Source organism: Gouania willdenowi, chromosome 12 (assembly GCF_900634775.1).
Source record: "Gouania willdenowi chromosome 12, fGouWil2.1, whole genome shotgun sequence".
In the NCBI taxonomy this organism is placed as follows: Eukaryota; Metazoa; Chordata; class Actinopteri; order Blenniiformes; family Gobiesocidae; genus Gouania; species Gouania willdenowi.
In genome coordinates this window covers 12,704,086-12,721,785 of record NC_041055.1, presented here as the reverse complement: position 1 = coordinate 12,721,785, position 17,700 = coordinate 12,704,086, and the positions used below count along the sequence as shown (strand labels likewise).

The window sequence follows — 17,700 nt, the reverse complement described above, 5'->3', positions numbered from 1 at the left end:
ATGCATTTAAGGGCTAAAAAAGTGGATTTAGCATGAAATGTCCCCTTTAAATTAGGTAAGTGTACCTATCCATTCTTCTGTTTAAAAAGCCTCCAATTACACCAGATTGACTCTGAAAGCTGCATGTTTGTAGACTAGGGGTGTGACAATATCTCGATGCTGCGATATATCGCGATATTTTTCCCGCACGATCGATTATCGATATGATTCCGCTAAGTATTGATTTTTTTTAAAATCCAAAACCTTTTCTGCTTTTTCACTAAAATGTGCAGGTATGTCTTCACAGAAATTTCGTCACTGTTTGTTGAAGGAACCAATATATTGTTTACTGGAATATTGCACTATAATGGTGTCAGTGGTAAGAAAGACCCTATTTTTGTTTACAGAAAGCACTATCAGAGATACTTATTAGTTTACATTGGTATGTTGACATTTATTTACAGAAATGTTGCACTAAAATAGTGTCACTGTTCATAGGACACTTTTTCAATTTATTGTCTTTCAGAAATGTAAAATAAAAATTGTATTTTTTCCACTTAAACTTTTTTTTCCTTGTTATGTCATAGATTATCGTAGATTGATTTCTGACCAATATATCGATAATTGCAGTATTGTCAAATCGTGAGAATATCGTTATCCTGAGCGATACACATATTGTATGGTACCCAGAGGTTCCACCCCCTATTGTAGATGGCACTTAAGTACACAGTGCCATCTGGTCTCTATTGGGAACGAAGCCACAAACGACACTCAAAGCCTCTGTGGCCGACTGTGATAAACATATTGGACACTGCTGCTTTAAGCCAGTTTAAGCCTAAGTTTGTAGTCGTCTACAAGCAATTTCAGTTCCTTACATTTGTAGTTACACTTTTAGCACACATGTAGCTCTGGTAATACCTTTATATCAATTCATTCATTCATTCATTCTCAGACCCACTTATTCCTGTTCAGGGTTGCGGGGGTCTGCCGGTGCCAATCTCCGGCTCTCATTGGGCGCTGGGCGGGGGTTAGCGTATTTAGTATCTTTATATCAATACTAAATACATTAATTGTTGAAATTTTCTGGATTGTTAATGGGAATAACCATGTGTAGTGGTGAGAAATCTTACCAGCACAGAAGACACCTGGCACCAAACTGCAAACAATGACACTGCGCACTTTGTTATTCGTCTTAATATCCTCAACAGCCTCAAACATCTGAAATACAGTTGCACATTTGTCTGGTGTTAAATTTCATTTCCTATTTAACAGATTACAATAAAAGGCAGGAATGTCCAAGCCCGGTCATGGAGAGCCACAAATACAGCAAGTTTGACAACATCCTGTTCCCAACACTTGTAAATCTGATAAAGACTCCTGCAACTCTATGGGTGTCCAGGTGATGAGATTCTCAGGTGTGTATGGCAGGGAGACATCTAAAACATGCCAGATTTGCAGGCATCCAAGACCACAGTTGGACAAACCCAACAAGAAGACTATAAGTGAGTGCCAAAATTCCAAAACCTCGAGGAAACACTAAAAAGCATTCCAAATTATAAATCCATATTAAGCATGCAAATGGACTGGATGCCTTAAAAGTAAAAACATGTCGGACAAAAAATAAATGATATATGGCAATCATCTAAATTTACATATGGATCATATTCACCTTCAATAGGATTTTACATACCATTTTGACAAGGTTTTTGCTGATAGCATTTTTGGCCTTTGGTCGATTTATTCCAACAACAACAATACCTGAAATAGAGAAACAGCAAACATTTAGGACATGTCTTTTTTGTACTTAAATATCAATATTTTCACTTTTCATTAATGATCTGACGATGCAGTGACGTACACAAGTGCAAAAACATCCAAGGAAGCAGCTCAAACTCAAACATCAGTCCTAACTCGCATTCAGAATTGGCTCATCGGATCCTGTCTAAAGTTAAATACACAGAAAACTGTCTGTATTTTTTTTCTAAAAAGGCCTCCAATATTGCCCGCTCCAACGTGTATTGAGGAGATCAAGAATAGCAATTAATGAAGGAATTTAAATATTTAGGAGTGTTGTTAGACTCCTAAATATCTTCAAGAGTCATGCCAAAATGATAAGAATAATTAAATACTATGTGTCTAACTTTAGCCAAATAAGGTCAATGACTGATCAAGCTGCTAAAACCAATTGAAAGGGTTTATTAAAAAAAAAAAAAAAAAAAAGCTTTGAAAATTCTAGAAAAAAAAAAAAAAAAAAAACATCTACATACCACCATTGCAATATTCTTTCAAAGTATAATCGACTGAGCTTTGAAAGTTTCATAAAATTAAAAAATGTAAGTCTTATATATAAGAGCTTACATGGGTTGGCTCCACCGCCTCTTAACTCTTAATAACTACATTAAATACAGAACAATTGTCTCGGGGGCCACTAGGGCCATAAGCAGGGGTGACTGTCAGGTGACTGTCAGGTCCCTGTGGGGCGGCAGTAGCTCAGTCCGTAGAGACATAGGTTGGAAACCTGAGGGTGGCCGGTTAAAGTCCCAATGCGGACCAAAATACAGAAGTTCTTCTGGTAGCTGGAGAGGTGCCAGGGCACTTCTCGAGCACTGTCGAGGTGCCCTTGAGCAAGGCATCAAACCCCAACACTGCTCTGGTGCGCTCCCTTCATTGTGGAAGCAGCCCCACTCTGACATCTCTCCATTGATGCATGTTCACAGGTCCTGTTTGTGCATGTGTGTGATTCGGGGCTGTGTGTGAGAGAAGCATGTCCCTTAAGATAACAGAGTGTAACATAATTTCCCTTCAGGGAATAATAAAGTAATTAAAATTAAATTAAAAAAATAAAAAAAAAATACCTTTGGTCAAAACGTCTTGTCCTACATAGGCAGTGTCCAGTGAACAGTTTACCAACCACAGTGAGAGAAGCCCCCAGCTTTAATACTTTTAAAATGCATTTAAAGGAGTGGCTCAGATCAACCCAGACAATTGATTTAAACTAGTATGTTTATAATGCACATTAGGCTATGTGAAATGCACTATAGCACTTTAAATATATACTGTATATACACATTTTTTTATAGGTAACAGGGCTATTTGCAATGCACAGTGGCACTTTAACTTGTTTTATTTTTCATTGATATGTATTCATTTTACTTACAGTAAATAAAAAGAATAAATAAAATAAATAATCAAAGCACACAGAGACGCTCTGGTATTTCAATGCACTTAAGTGTTTTAATGATAGAACACATTTATTATACCTCTCTTTCAGCAGCTCAGTCAGGCCTGTACATTATTATTGAATGTATGAGTGGGATCAAGTTAAACTTTTTTTTTTATATTGTGCATTATTCGAATGTCAGTGCTAAATAAATATTGTCATATTTTGAATTGATTTATTCTTTGAAGCATTAATATTCATTTATACAACTACAATATCAAAATTTTAGTGAAGTTAGAACAAATTTATTCTAGGGATGCACCGAATATTCGGTAACCGAATATATTCAGCCAAATATTGCAAAAAAAAAAAGCCACATTAGGCCTTTGGTGGAGTGAGTTAAAAGTAAGGCCGAATAGTAGCTTGTGGCGCAATCAAACAATGTGCAGTGATTTTGAGTCAGAAAAGTATGTGCGCGTTGCTGCAGAACCAGGGCAGCAGCAGCAGCTCCTCACCGCACACAAACACAGCCAGAATCTCTCCTTTCCGCTGACCGCGTAAAAGTCGGAAGCCGTCCAATTCCACAACTGAGTCCGTTGTTAGCGTTGTGAGCCACAAATCTGTAAACATCCCCATTGTTTCCTCCTCAGTTCACAAGCGGGTCTCGCTGCATAGGCTGGTGAAGCATTAGCACGGAGTGCTAACAGCTGTCGTGTGTGAACAATGGCTGTGGTTCCAAGCAGTGACACCCAAAACAATTGGCAGCAGAAAAAGTAGTGCAGTTTGCATTTACATATATGGCAATAAAGTACAATATATATTCTGTATTAAACCGCAGTGTTTGTTTTAGCTGTTAGATAGTTGGAGAGGGAGAAGTTCACATTCTAGGAGGCGTGTTAGGTGACGTCACCTGCCAACATGGGCAAAATCCAACTCGCCCATTTAAAGCTGACTTTTTACATAATGTGGAATAACAAGGGAGGGAGGAAACAGAACTTTTTCAACTCTGTCCCGTTGAATGAGGCTAAAGGAATGAAAATCACTGTAGCAAAACCATTATAAAGTGATTTTTTTTCATCATACCTCCCCTTTAATGCACTTTAGGTGGTTTTTGGAATGCATGTTTTGTTTTATTTGAAGGCCTAATATAAATGAAAAACTTCGTTGTGCTTTTTTTGAAAAGCAAATGCTACTGGAATATTTAAAAAAAAAAAAAAAAAGTCAGAATATTCAATAAGCATTTACATTCTTTAAAAAACATGTCTAAAAATGTATTCTAGGCTATTCATGCACTATTAAAAAAATAAAGAAAAACAACCGCATTCGAAATTCGGTATTAGGCCAAGCGCTTATATTTTATTCGACCACAAATTTTCATTTTGGTGCATCTCTAATGGTAGCCTTTGTTACTTTGGTCTCAGCTCTCTGCAGGTCATTCACTAGATCCCCCCGTGTGGTTCTGGGATTTTTGCTCACCGTTCTTGTGATCATTTTGACCCCACGGGGTGAGATCTTGAGTGGAGCCCCAGATCGGGGGAGATCAGTTGTCTTGCATGTCTGCCATTTTCAAATAATTGCTCCCACAGTTGATTTCTTCACACCAAGCTGCTTACCTATTGCAGATTCAGTCTTCCCAGCCTGGTGCAGGTCTACATTTTTGTTTGTGGTGTCCTTTGACAGCTCTTTGGTCTTGGCCATAGAGGAGTTTGGAGTGTGACTGTTTGAGGTTGTGGACAGGTGTCTTTTATACTGATAACGAGTTCAAACAGGTGCCATTAATACAGGTAACGAGTGGAGGACAGAGGAGCCTCTTAAAGAAGAAGTTACAGGTCTGTGAGAGCCAGAAATCTTGCTTGTTTGTAGGTGACCAAATACTTATTTTACCGAGAGATTTACCAATTAATTCATTAAAAATCCTACAATGTGATTTTCTGGATTTTGTTTTCTCATTTTATCTCTCATAGTTGAGGTATACCTGTGATGAAAAGTACAGGCCTCTCATCTTTTTAAGTGGGAGAACTTGCACAATTGGTGGCTGACTAAATACTTTTTTGCCGCACTGTAAATCACTGTAGCAAAACCATTATAAAGTGATTTTTTCATCATACCTCCCCTTTAAAGGTGCACTCTTATAAAAGTGACTTTTTGTCATATTTGCTAAAGCTATCACTATGTAAGGACAGTTTTCACACAAACTAGTAGTTTGTGTGAAAAAAACAGGCTCATTGAGTCTCCCCTGCTGCCTTTGGCAGATTGCCAGAATGCACCACGACCGAGCAAAAAGCACCAATCAGAGCCAGGATTGTGTTTGATGGGCAGTCTGACAGCTGTTACTCACAGGCCCCGCCCCCGCTGTAGCGCCGTCTTTTTTTTTTTTTTTACAGTGTATGGTCCGGAGGAGTAGAAGATCGAATTGGTGAAATTTCTGCTTGAAAGGTAATTACTGCTGTTTGATTTACATTATGTTTGATTTGTAATTGTTACACTAGAACTCTGTAGTGCATGTGTTGTTTGTGTGTGCGCAGCAGACTCCATGTGGCTGCTGTAAGTGACTGTGTTGCTGCTGCTGCTAGGTTAGTGTACTGTGTACACATTGAGAGAGAGAAGAGCTGCAGTAATATGCTTTTAACAGTGCATGTTATATTACTGTGATGTTGCTAACTAACATTAGCTTGTTAGCTCCTCAGGGGGAGGGACTTTGGAAAGTTTGGAGGCAGGGCAAGAGAACAGCGGGGAAGGAGGGGGAGAGTGGGATCTGAAAGTTGCGGATGGCACCTTTAATGCACTTTGTGCATTAAAGGTGCCATTTCTTTGGAATGCATGGTTTGTTTTATTTTAAGGACTAATATAAATGAAAAACTTTGTTGTGCTTTTTTTGAAAAGAAAAGGCTACTGGAATATTTAAAAAATGTCAGATTATTCAATAAACATTTACTTTCTTTAATAAATGTATTCTAGGCTATTTATGCACTATTTCAAAAAAATTGTGAAAAACTTAACTGCATTCGATAATCGGCCAAGAGTTTATATTTTATTCGGCTTCAGCCACAAATTTTCATTTCGGTGCATCCCTAATTTATTCCCATAAATGCAATGGGAATAATAGTTTGCATAATAAGTTATTTAGGTGTCTCGACCTTGGTTTTTTTATTTTCGGTTTTTAGTTTTGGGCAAGAATTTGTATTCTGTTGTGTGCATCTCTAATGCAAACTTTGTCCGTTGATGCCAATTTTATAAAATATATTTTTTTCAAATTACATACAGTATAAACAAAAGGGGAGGCAATATAATGTTGCAAGTGGCCAACGGGTTTTCTTGTTATTGAAATACTCAAAAGATGTACAATAAAGACAAGGGGAAATTATTACTACATTAGGATTTGAAAAGCACAAACAAAAAAAAAGAATTAAAAAGAAAATTCAGGAGTCTGGCTGTGGTCTGTAGTTTGAGCGCTTGTAAAATAGTTGCCAAACTGTTTCACTGTGCTCCACAGTTCTATCCCCGTTACCCGACTCCCTCTCCGTAAAGACCCTTAAAAAAATGTTCGACATGGCAGTGACTACAAGCTGTGCTTACCGGAATCCTCCCCTTCAAGATATCGGACACGCAGGTCGTCCTTTGAGTCCGAGCTGTAGAATCGTTTTCGTGGTGCAAGGCCACTCCATAGAGGATTTAACAGACGTCCACCGGAAAAAGCAGGGTGCCCAGTGCTGTTTATTGAGGCTGTAAGTCTGCCCGCGGTGTCCCACTCTGCTGCCAGCAGGCAGACAGGCATAGCTTGTCGCAGAGCTTGCCGTCCCAACACAAGCGCCATGATGTTGCAGTGAAAACTCTCCACTCTGACCTGAGTCACATGACATGAGCGCCTCACATGACCAGGGGCGGGTCTATGAACGTAGATATGTTGCAAAATGTGAGAGCTTGTAGAATGCGATGTGAAGTTGTAAAATGTGATGTGAGAGCTTGTACAATGTGATTTGAGCTTGTGTATAAAAAATCCACACACGTGAAATAATCGTCTCGCAAAATGTGTTGCAAAACTCAAGCAGCGCAGATTCACACGAGAAAAGTAGTTTGTTCATCCGTAGCGGTAGATTCGAGAAGTTGTAACCGGAGAGTTGTGGTTGTAAACGATCATTTACGCAAGTAATTAGAAACATGTGAATAAATGTTGGATTATGTTTGCAGCTGTAACTTTATGTGTAAATATCAGTCTCTAATTTTTTTCCCATCATTTGTGACATTAAATTTATTTCACGTGTGTGGATTTTTTTATACACAAGCTCAAATCACATTCTACAAGCTCTCACATTTTGCAACATATCTACCTTCATAAGACTTGAGTCAACGCTAGACATTCAAACCGTAACTTGCCAAAATGTCGATAAATTGATTAAAATTGGGTTGTCAGAAACGGAGAGAGGTAAAACAAAAAATAGAAAGAACGAAAAAGGAGGCAGAATATGCTAAAAAGGTTTACGGTTTGTGGTATAACGTTCGGGCAGCCGCAGCAGAAGAACAAGAAGACACTGTGGATGTCCCTCTGAATGAAACTCAACACACACAAGCTAACCAAACCCCCCTCCTCCACTCACTCACCTCAGCAGCCACGGTGAAAATATTAAGACAGAGTCGAATGAAGAGTTAGTTAGTAAAAAAATAAAAGGATAATGGTTGACTCTGACTCTGAGGTAATCATCTACTGCTTTTTTATTTGCTGGCTCAACTGGAAAGCTAAGTAGCAAGCTAGCTAGCTACAAGTATCAAGCTAACTAGCAGAAGAATGGCTCTTTCCACAACAGAATACAGCAGTCTTCTCCAAAAGATTACTGAACTGGAGACTACAGTGCGAGGAATACAAGTAAACATTGAGGTTAATGGACACTGTGGATATGATAATGATACGACTGTGCCGCTGTTTCAAAACAGCGGAGTGGATAAAGCTAACTCGCTATCAGCTCGTGCTAACAAAGCTATCAGACCTAAGGAGGATCCTGTTACCGTTGATAAGCCAACAGGTGCGAGTCCTCCCTGGAATACTCTGGGAGCTAAGCCTAAGAAAAAGTCATATCCACTTCAAAGGCTAACGGCCCGAGCAAAGCGCCCTGATATCAATAAAGAGACGGACTGGCCTGCACTGCCTTCGCAGACTGTAGCCTCAACATCAACTGCCTTGTCTGCCCAGACACAAAAGTGGACATCTGTTAAAGACAGGAGTATCACCAAATCACAAACCCAGTTTAATGTAGAACTGGGTAATCGATTCGCCCCATTGCTGAATGACCTAGGATCTGGCTCTAATGAGGTCAACACACAACCTTCTGGAACTGCGAAGATTGAAATTGCTTCAGGAAAACAAAAGCGACATGGTAGGCCAAAACAACAACCTGACACACTGATAGTGGGAGACGTTTCTGTTAAAGATGCTCAGAAGATGTTTAGCAGCAACGTGAAAGTGATCTGCTTACCTAATGATGCAGTATCAGACCTGGCTGACAAAATCTTGCATATTGTTGCAGATTACCCACATTTGAAAAATGTTGTGATTCATTTTGGATTAAATGATTTAGCCAAAGAAAAGTCTGAGGTGTTAAAGCAGGATTTCACCCATCTGCTAAAAACTTTGAGCTGTTTGCAGCCTAAAGTGTTCATCAGTGGCCCGATACCTCCAGTCCGCAAAGGAGATCTGAAATTCTCAAGGATTTACTCTCTGAATACATTTTTATCTTTGGCTTGTGCTGCCCTTTCACTAAATTTTGTAGAAAATTTTCTTATTTTTTGGGAATGTCGTCATCTTTTTAGAGCAGATGGACTGTGTCTAAACAAGGCTGGAGTGAAACTTTTCACATCCAACTTATTTTACTTCAGCAGTCACATTGCTATCAATCAATCAATCAATCAATCAATCTTTATTTGTATAGCGCCAAATCATAACCAATGGTATCTCAAGGCACTTTACAGTAGAGCAGTCTTAAGGACGGACTCTTCATTTTATGGATACACACATATGCATATATACGTATATACACATACATATGTATCCCACACCCAACATGAATTCATCATGGCGGCAAGGAAAACCTTCTGTTAAGCAGCAGGAACCTTGTGTGGATCCCATTCCTATGATGAACAGCCATCCACGTTATGCTGTGTTGGGTGTGTGCAGAGAAAAGGGTGGAGACAGAGCCGCTGAGTCTCTGTAACTCCACACTGAGGATCCCACGGACCTGCAAGACAAAAGCCAGAAGGAGTACAGGAGCAAACACACAAGGGAAGAAGCAGACATAGAGGGAGTGTTTGAAAGAGGAATGGGACCCTCTCCGGTCCCTCTCTAACCTAAATGACCTCTCTCTTAACGCCCTCTCCAACCTCTCTCCAACCGAGCATGCCAGACCCCCCCCCCCCCCGGCAGTCTATGCCTATTGCATCTTAATTATGAGCTATGAGCTGGTTCCTAACTAAAAGCTTTATCAAAGAGGAATGTTTTGAGCCTAACCTTAAAGGTAGAGAGGGTGTCTGCCCCCCGAACCGTGGTTGGTAGATGCTATCAGTCCTGATAAAGACAGAGAACAACATGTACCATCGGAGAACAAAACAAGGAAAGAACATAAGTATCTAAACTAGATGGTGACCACCAGCAGCAGCAGCATCGTCATCGTCGTCCTAATCCTAGATGCTCTTGGTTATTAAGTGGTAAGTGATTTCATGGAAAATGTTACTTGCTGTGTAAAAAAGATGATATTTAGCGGGAGAATTAGTTAGCTAATAATGATGTGCAGTACAAACATTAGCTAGTTGTGAATTATTCTGTTTTTCAGGGGTAAATCCACTTAAACAAAACGCATTTAATAGCCATTACAACCCATTCTCTGTATTTTGTGTTTTGCACAGGGGCTGTTGGAAAATGTCCTCCCTCTGCTGAAGCAACGGGTGCTGAAATTTTCCAGCACATCATCAGATGGTTCAATCTGGCTTGTGACCGCGAGGAGGAAGGAAGTAATGCAGCAAAGGAACTTAATCTTTTTATCGATTTTGAATCTAGATTTTTTTTTAATTCATTGGTAGGTTTTGTTTTTTTGTTTTTGTTTTTAATTGAAGTAAAATACGTTTTCTGAAGTATTCAGAATTAAGTTTGAATTTATTTTTATTCTTTTTTTAAAATGTTGGACACTGTTTAAAAATGTTCAATAAGTTTTATTTTGCTTTTTTTTAAAGCAGGTACTGTTACATGTCCTGACTGAAAGGGATATAAATGGCTTGTGATTATTTTTCAATAAAACACCATTGTTACATTTTTGGATTATTTTTTTCATATATAGCTGTGTGTGTATATAGTGCAGAAATGTTTTAATTCTGTTGGTGTCTTTATTTCATTATGACTCACTTTTTTTTTTTTTTTTTTTTTTATCAGACAGTATATTTATTACGTAAGGATGTCTTGCCTTGTTAATAGTTTTGGCTGTCAACTAGGTTCTCTCACAGCTGACATGGTATCCTGTTGACATCGTGACATCTTTGTGGAAGGCTGCAATGACAACCAAACAGTTATTAACAATCCTTACCTAAATATACTGTGTCTGATTAAATAGAAACCTTCAAGTCATTAGGATATGTTTTTGATGTGGATAGCAGATCCAAACTGCATCTGGCACAGTAATAATCCAGCTTTAAAATGGAACTGGGCCACCTTGTGGCCGTATCAGTTGCAGACCCGCAATCCTGAGCCATGCCATTACTGGGCCGTTGTGCGTTTGGACGAAGGCCCGGATCCGTTTGGCGGATCTGCGCCCAATGTAATGGCAGGTGTGGTAACAGACACGGCCCAGTCTCTCTTTGTTATCTCAAGATAAGATATATCTTACCAGGGATTTAAAACTTATGGTTAGCCACAGGAAAGTTGATGGTCTGTAGATGTTGCAGGAGGTGAAGTAGGAAGGTGCTGAGTCATTGCACAACATGATTTATTTTAGGTTAACAAATTGTTATATCTTGATTTTATTTGTCATTAATCATTAATAGCCTCTGTAAAAAATAACTATTCATTTCAATAGTTTTTTTTTTTTTTTTTTAAGCTAGGGAGCCATTACGAAAGAGTCAAAGGGCCACATTAGGCCCCAGAGCCGCAGGTTGCAGACCATTGCTCTGGGAGACCCACAGCTGAACATCTGGCCTGGCATCAGAGTCCATCAGTTCTGGTCCCTCCATGCTGATTCTGATGAGCATGTACGCTCTATCGCTGCACTCAGCACGTTTTTCCTTTTTACTGCTGCTCTCAATGTGATCGCGCTCTCAGTGAAGGGCTCGTTATGCCTGGCTCCGTTCAAGGACCCCGTGCATTCCAAAGGAGCTCATTGGTGTTTATACTCGGCGCATATTTTAAAAAGTTTTTTAAGTCATACATTGTTAGTAAGTATAAGAAAGAAGAGTAACAATTTTACCAAGTACATGGCATATATACATTCACGTGTGTATATATGTTTGATGTGAATGTATACACTGTATATATAAAACTTGTGTAGAATATATAGTTAAAATAGTAATATAAGCTAAATTTTTTTTGTGCGTGATTATCTAGAGAACCTTGTTTAGTTTTATTGTGATAGGGTAGGTTTGTATAAGCTTTGCTTCAGCCTACACACTTTTGGCTTAAGGATTACACAATTGAGTGTTTGTTTTTGTATTTTCTTATTGTGGAGACTGCTGAAATAAATAATAAATTCAAATATTATTTTTTATGCTTCTATGCAGGAAAAAAAGGACAAAGATGTTAATGCAGATTTTCTTCCATGGAGCAGTCAGCGACTCGGTTCATGGACCAGAACCAGGACCAGACTACGTCCATGGTCCATAACCTCCAGCTCATGATGAACTCCACTGCACTGGTTGGACTGGTGTTGGTTCTGGAGCAGATAGAGGCAGGCTTTGGCCCTTTCTAATAGAAAACCCACAATCATTTTTTAAGTAAATGTTAATATATATTGAGTTGATTTGTACATCTATTTTTACTTTGTGTAAATAAAGTTACTTATTTTGTATTATTCAAGGACTTTGTTCATTGTTTGTTGCCTACTTGTAAGCACACACATGTATTTTATTTCTATTCAGTTAATTTTTAAGACAGAAACATAACCTGCCCTGCTGAAGCACACACTATTAGGTTTGTATTTTATTTATTTTGATACATTTATAGAATTGAAAAGTTCATACAATACTCGCCTAATGAGTAGGACTTTTAAATAGAATGCAATAGAGACTTCCTCAAATCAAAATTTATTGAAACAAATCAAACAGCAGCAATAGGTATAAAACAAATGTGGATCAATAAGGTGACGTTGATCATAACAAGTTGAACAACATGATGAGGACACAAACATTTAAATACAGCATCCCTTCAGTCACAAACACAGTAGGTCCAAATATACAGTGGGGCAAAAAAGTATTTAGTCAGCCACCAATTGTGCAAGTTCTCCCACTTAAAATGATGACAGAGGTCTGTAATTTTCATCATAGGTACACTTCAACTGTGAGAGACAGAATGTGAAAAAAAAATCCAGGAATTCACATTGTAGGATTTTTAAAGAATTTATTTGTAAATTATGATGGAAAATAAGTATTTGGTCACTTCAAATAAGAAAAATCTCTGTCTCTCACAGACCTGTAACTTCTTCTTTAAGAAGCTCTTCTGTCCTCCACTCGTTACCTGTATTAATGGAACCTGTTTGAACTCGTTATCTGTATAAAAGACACCTGTCCACAACCTCAAACAGTCAGACTCCAAACTCCACTATGGCCAAGACCAAAGAGCTGTCGAAGGACACCAGGAAAAGAATTGTAGACCTGCACCAGACTGGGAAGAGTGAATCTACAATAGGCAAGCAGCTTGGTGTGAAAAAATCAACTGTGGGAGCAATTATCAGAAAATGGAAGACATACAAGACCACTGATAATCTCCCTCAATCTGGGGCTCCACGCAAGATCTCATCCCGTGGGGTCAAAATGATCATGAGAACGGTGAGCAAAAATCCCAGAACCACACGGGGGACCTGGTGAATGACCTGCAGAGAGCTGGGACCAAAGTAACAAAGGTTACCATCAGTAACACACTACGCCGACAGGGAATCAAATCCTGCAGTGCCAGACGTGTCCCCCCTGCTTAAGCCAGTGCATGTCCAGGCCCGTCTGAAGTTTGCCAGAGAGCACATGGATGATACAGCAGAGGATTGGGAGAAGTCATGTGGTCAGATGAAACCAAAATAGAACTTTTTGGTATAAACTCAACTCGTCGTGTTTGGAGGAAGAATACTGAGTTGCATCCCAAGAACACCATACCTACTGTGAAGCATGGGGGTGGAAACATCATGCTTTGGGGCTGTTTTTCTGCTAAGGGGACAGGACGACTGATCCGTGTTAAGGAAAGAATGAATGGGGCCATGTATCGTGAGATTTTGAGCCAAAACCTCCTTCCATCAGTGAGAGCTTTGAAGATGAAACGTGGCTGGGTCTTCCTGCATGACAATGATCCCAAACATACCGCCCTGGCAATGAAGGAGTGGCTCCGTAAAAAGCATTTGAAAGTCCTGGAGTCGCCTAGCCAGTCTCCAGACCTCAACCCCATAGAAAATCTGTGGAGGGAGTTGATAGTCCGTGTTGCTCGGCGACAGCCCCAAAACATCACTGCTCTCGAGAAGATCTGCATGGAGGAATGGGCCAAAATACCAGCTACTGTGTGTGCAAACCTGGTAAAGACCTATAGTAATCGTTTGACCTCTGTTATTGCCAACAAAGGTTATATTACAAAGTATTGAGTTGAATTTTTGTTATTGACCAAATACTTATTTTCCACCATAATTTACAAATAAATTCTTTAAAAATCCTACAATGTGAATTCCTGGATTTTTTTTTCACATTCTGTCTCTCACAGTTGAAGTGTACCTATGATGAAAATTACAGACCTCTGTCATCATTTTAAGTGGGAGAACTTGCACAATTGGTGGCTGACTAAATACTTTTTTGCCCCACTGTAGATGAATGAACGACATCAGGACACGTTAGTTTGATACAAACTTACGCTGATTCTGGTCATATTGAGTCGCAGCAGTGCGATCACGGACGTGCACAGTCAGCATTAAGAGCATCTATAATGATAAACATATCAAAATCAAATTATTGCCTTTATCTGCTGTACTTATGCAGGTGTAGTTGAAGCTAAGTAGCTTAGCAAATGCCAACACTAATACGGTCATTGTTATGCAAAAAACGTCTTTGATAATTACCTGTGTTCACAAATGTCGCAGATTCTTGTGACTCCGATGAAGACGGTTAAAGTTGTTAAGCTGAATATTTACATAGGATAGGATATATTCATACGATGTCAACAGTCAAAACGTGGGCTTCATTATGGCGCATGCGCTCATGGGTAAACTGTTTGGCAATTAGTGACGTACTGACGTATTGTGGTGACGCAAGGACGTGGCCCCAACTTGCCGCTGCTGCGGTGGAAAACCAAACCGGTTATTCAGCTAAACAGGACTAGCTCTGGAGTAGCTCCAGCTCCAACTATAGCACGAATGAAAAGCCCTATTACAGTGGGAACATCGAGCCGTTACCCCCACCCCCCGCGGTGCAGTTCACACCTACGTAGGCCAGACAATGGTCCCCCATGGTTTCACACATGCACAGAGCTGGTTAGGAACGGCCCCAGTTGCCAGTGTGAGTACATCCTTAGCTTCTCAGTGTAGCACCTCTTTGCTACTCTGATCTCATTGGTCATATTGTTCCTGGCCTACTTAAACAGGTCCCAGTCCCCATTTATGTAGGCTTCCTCCTTAGCCTGACACAGCATCCATTTGTCTTGTTTTTCTTCCGATGGAATGAGAAACAACTTTCAACACATGAGCAGAGCACATGCTCACCGTGCAACACGGTGAACATGTCCATGTCCTTCCATGTCATCTGTCCTGAACAAATAGCAAATGCCCTGTCCAGGTAGCTAAAAATGCGCTCCTTGTTGAAGGACAGAAAAACACTATTTATTAGTGCCCAGCTGTAGTCAGTTTCAACCTGATGAACTTTGATTTTTGTGTATTGTGACAGGTGTCGGAGAAACTGCATAAGCCAGAATGTGATGGGTGGTATTGAGTGATCTTTCCTTCTGTCCGTCCGGGTTCCCACTCGTCCGTCCGTAACCTTCTGGTGCCCGTCCCGGTGAAAACTGTTTGTCCACGCGTAATCCCTTGGGCTCCTTTTGTGTCCGTGTTCCTCCTCCCTTTGTCGTTCCTCATCTGCCTTTTCTACCCTTTCTAGAACGCACCCACACCTGTCCTTAATCAGCCTTCCATTAGTCCCGTAGCGCAGTGGAGTCAGTCACTTAGCCGTTTATAGTATTGACACCCAGATATCAATCTAAATGCAACAATCAATCAACACAAAATACACACAGGCATGAACACATCACATCAAAGTCTTATTTACATATTGGGTTTCCATACCATTGACAGACCAATGTTTCCACATTTCACATTTCCCCCCTTTTTTAATGGAGGTCGTCCCGACCTACTGTTCATTACGGTACCGGGCTGGGGGTATGCCCAAATTAGTAGGTGGTTGATAGTTGGTTGTGGTTACTAGGCCAGGAGGTCACCAAGTTGGAGGTGGGAGGTGATCCACTAGAGTATGTATAAGTAGGTGGAGGTTCTTCTGGTTTGGGTCTGTGCTGAAACATTTTCAAGGTGCAAGGTTGAAGGTTATTTCGATGTGCAGTACGAGTGGGCGCTTCCTTACCCTCTGGCCGAAGTACATAAACGGTGATTTTCCCGGAGCTGCTTGACCACCACATATGGTTCTGGTGTCCACCTCAGATTCAGCTTCCCTTTAGCTCTTCTGCGGAAGTTGTGGATGAGCACTAGTTCTCCAGGGAGTAGCGGTGCCAGCCTTGCCTTTCTGTTGTACGTCACTTGGTCCCTTGTTGTTGTTGGGTCTGTCGGGCTACAGTCTGGTAGGCATGGCTCAAAGCCTCCTGATGTTTCTTCACCCAACCTGCCAGATTTTGGGGCCTAGTTACCGGTTGTAAGCCGGTCACCCAGTCCAACGGGAGACTTGCGTGTCTCCCAAACACCACGTAGTGAGGGGTCATCCCAGTAGTGCTGTGGACAGTGGTATTATAGTCCTGAACAAGGGTTGGAATCAGACTCGGCCACTGTGCGTGACTGGTTTCCTCCAAGGAATTCAATAATCCTAACAGCGTCTGGTTGAATCTCTCACATACCCCATTCCCCTGGGGGTGGTAGGCTGTGGTGCGGCTTTTCTGCCAACCGTAGAGTTGACAGAGCTCCTTCATCACTGCAGATTCAAATGATGTCTGTTAGGATTTGTTCAGGGAAGCCAAAAACCTGTATGAGGTTGTTATACAAGGCTTGAGCCGTGGTATTGGCCGACTGATCTCTGGTAGGCACTGCAAGAGCATACTTGGAATAAGTCCGTTACAACTAGGATGTAGGGATACCTGTCCTCAGGCCGGCCTAGGGAAAGATAGTCCACCCCAACCAACTCAAATGGGTAGCCAGTCACAATAGATACGAGTGGAACCTTTACCACTGGTCCGACCTTGGTACAGACGCATTGAGGGCAGGTAGTTGTCCACTCCCTCACGTCTGCCGCCATCCTTGGCCAATAACACCGTTGTCGCAAGATGGTAAGAGTTCTTTCACTGCTTGGGTGTCCCATCTCACCATTGTAAGCATCCCATACTTTCTTGGCATCTTTCTTTGGGACCACCACTTGGAAGACCTCTTCTCCCGACCCAGCTGCCTGATGTAACCTTCTCAAAATGCCATCTCGTAATATTATCCTGTCCCATTCTTGACATAGTAGTTTGAAATATGAAGATGAAAGATTACTAACCTCTGGGGGCGGCAGTCCTTGTTTCTTCCTGTGTCGTATCTGCAACAGTTCTGGGTCATTGGCCTGTAGGTCTGCCCAACACGGCTCTTGCTCCACCATCACCCTACTGGCCAAGGAGGGTATTGGGTCTTGTGGTTCTGGTAACCTGGAGAGAGAATCAGCATTTTTGTTTTGGGTACCTGGCCGGTACTTGAAGTCGGCCAGCTGGCCCACCCACCGCTGTTCCACAGCCCCAAGCCGAGCAGTGTCGAGATGGACCAATGGGTTGTTATCGTGAATACAGTGAACTCTGCCCCATACAAGTAATCCTTGAATTTCTCGGTAATGGCCCATGTCAGGGCTATTAGTTCTAGCTTAAAAGAGCTATAGTTCTGATCATTTCTTTCAGTTTGCTGGAGGCTACGGCTGGCATACGCAATCACCCTCTCTTTCCCATTTTGCACTTGACCCAAACCGCCCCCAGCCCATCTAAGCTGGCATCAGTGTACAGCCTAAATGGTTGTGAAAAATCAGCATAAGCCAGTATTGGTGCAGTGAGTAAGGCTTCCTTCAGTAGATCAAAGGCCTTTTGGCATTCAGGTGACCATGTGATTGAGGCAGCTCTGCCATGTCTGGCAGTATCACGCGTCAAGGTATTCAAAGGGGTGGCTATTTTAGAGAAA

At 40.9% G+C, this 17,700-nt stretch overlaps 1 protein-coding gene and 1 long non-coding RNA gene across 4 annotated transcripts in view; one reads left to right on the top strand and one right to left on the bottom strand.

The window, feature by feature from the left end:
• auh (AU RNA binding protein/enoyl-CoA hydratase) overlaps window positions 1–7,798 on the bottom strand; it is a 30,108-nt gene extending 22,310 nt beyond the window's left edge. The window contains exons 1-3 of one of the 3 annotated variants that reach the window (XM_028462613.1): window positions 7,739–7,798; window positions 1,670–1,737; window positions 1,110–1,197 (exon numbers count right to left, since the gene is read on the bottom strand). In XM_028462613.1, coding sequence (XP_028318414.1) covers window positions 1,110–1,197; window positions 1,670–1,672 — 91 coding nt within the window. In that variant the 5' untranslated portion in view covers window positions 1,673–1,737; window positions 7,739–7,798. Of the gene's footprint in view, window positions 1–1,109; window positions 1,198–1,669; window positions 1,738–6,715; window positions 7,046–7,738 lie in introns of those variants that run through there. The other 2 variants (XM_028462611.1, XM_028462612.1) reach the window with 2 other exon arrangements.
• A 1,886-nt stretch (window positions 7,799–9,684) lies between these two features.
• Window positions 9,685–10,431, top strand: LOC114473630 (uncharacterized). Its single transcript, XR_003675276.1, has 2 exons — window positions 9,685–9,832; window positions 10,031–10,431. It is a non-coding gene; the product is annotated as an uncharacterized LOC114473630 (long non-coding RNA).
• The last annotated feature ends 7,269 nt before the right edge of the window (window positions 10,432–17,700 follow it).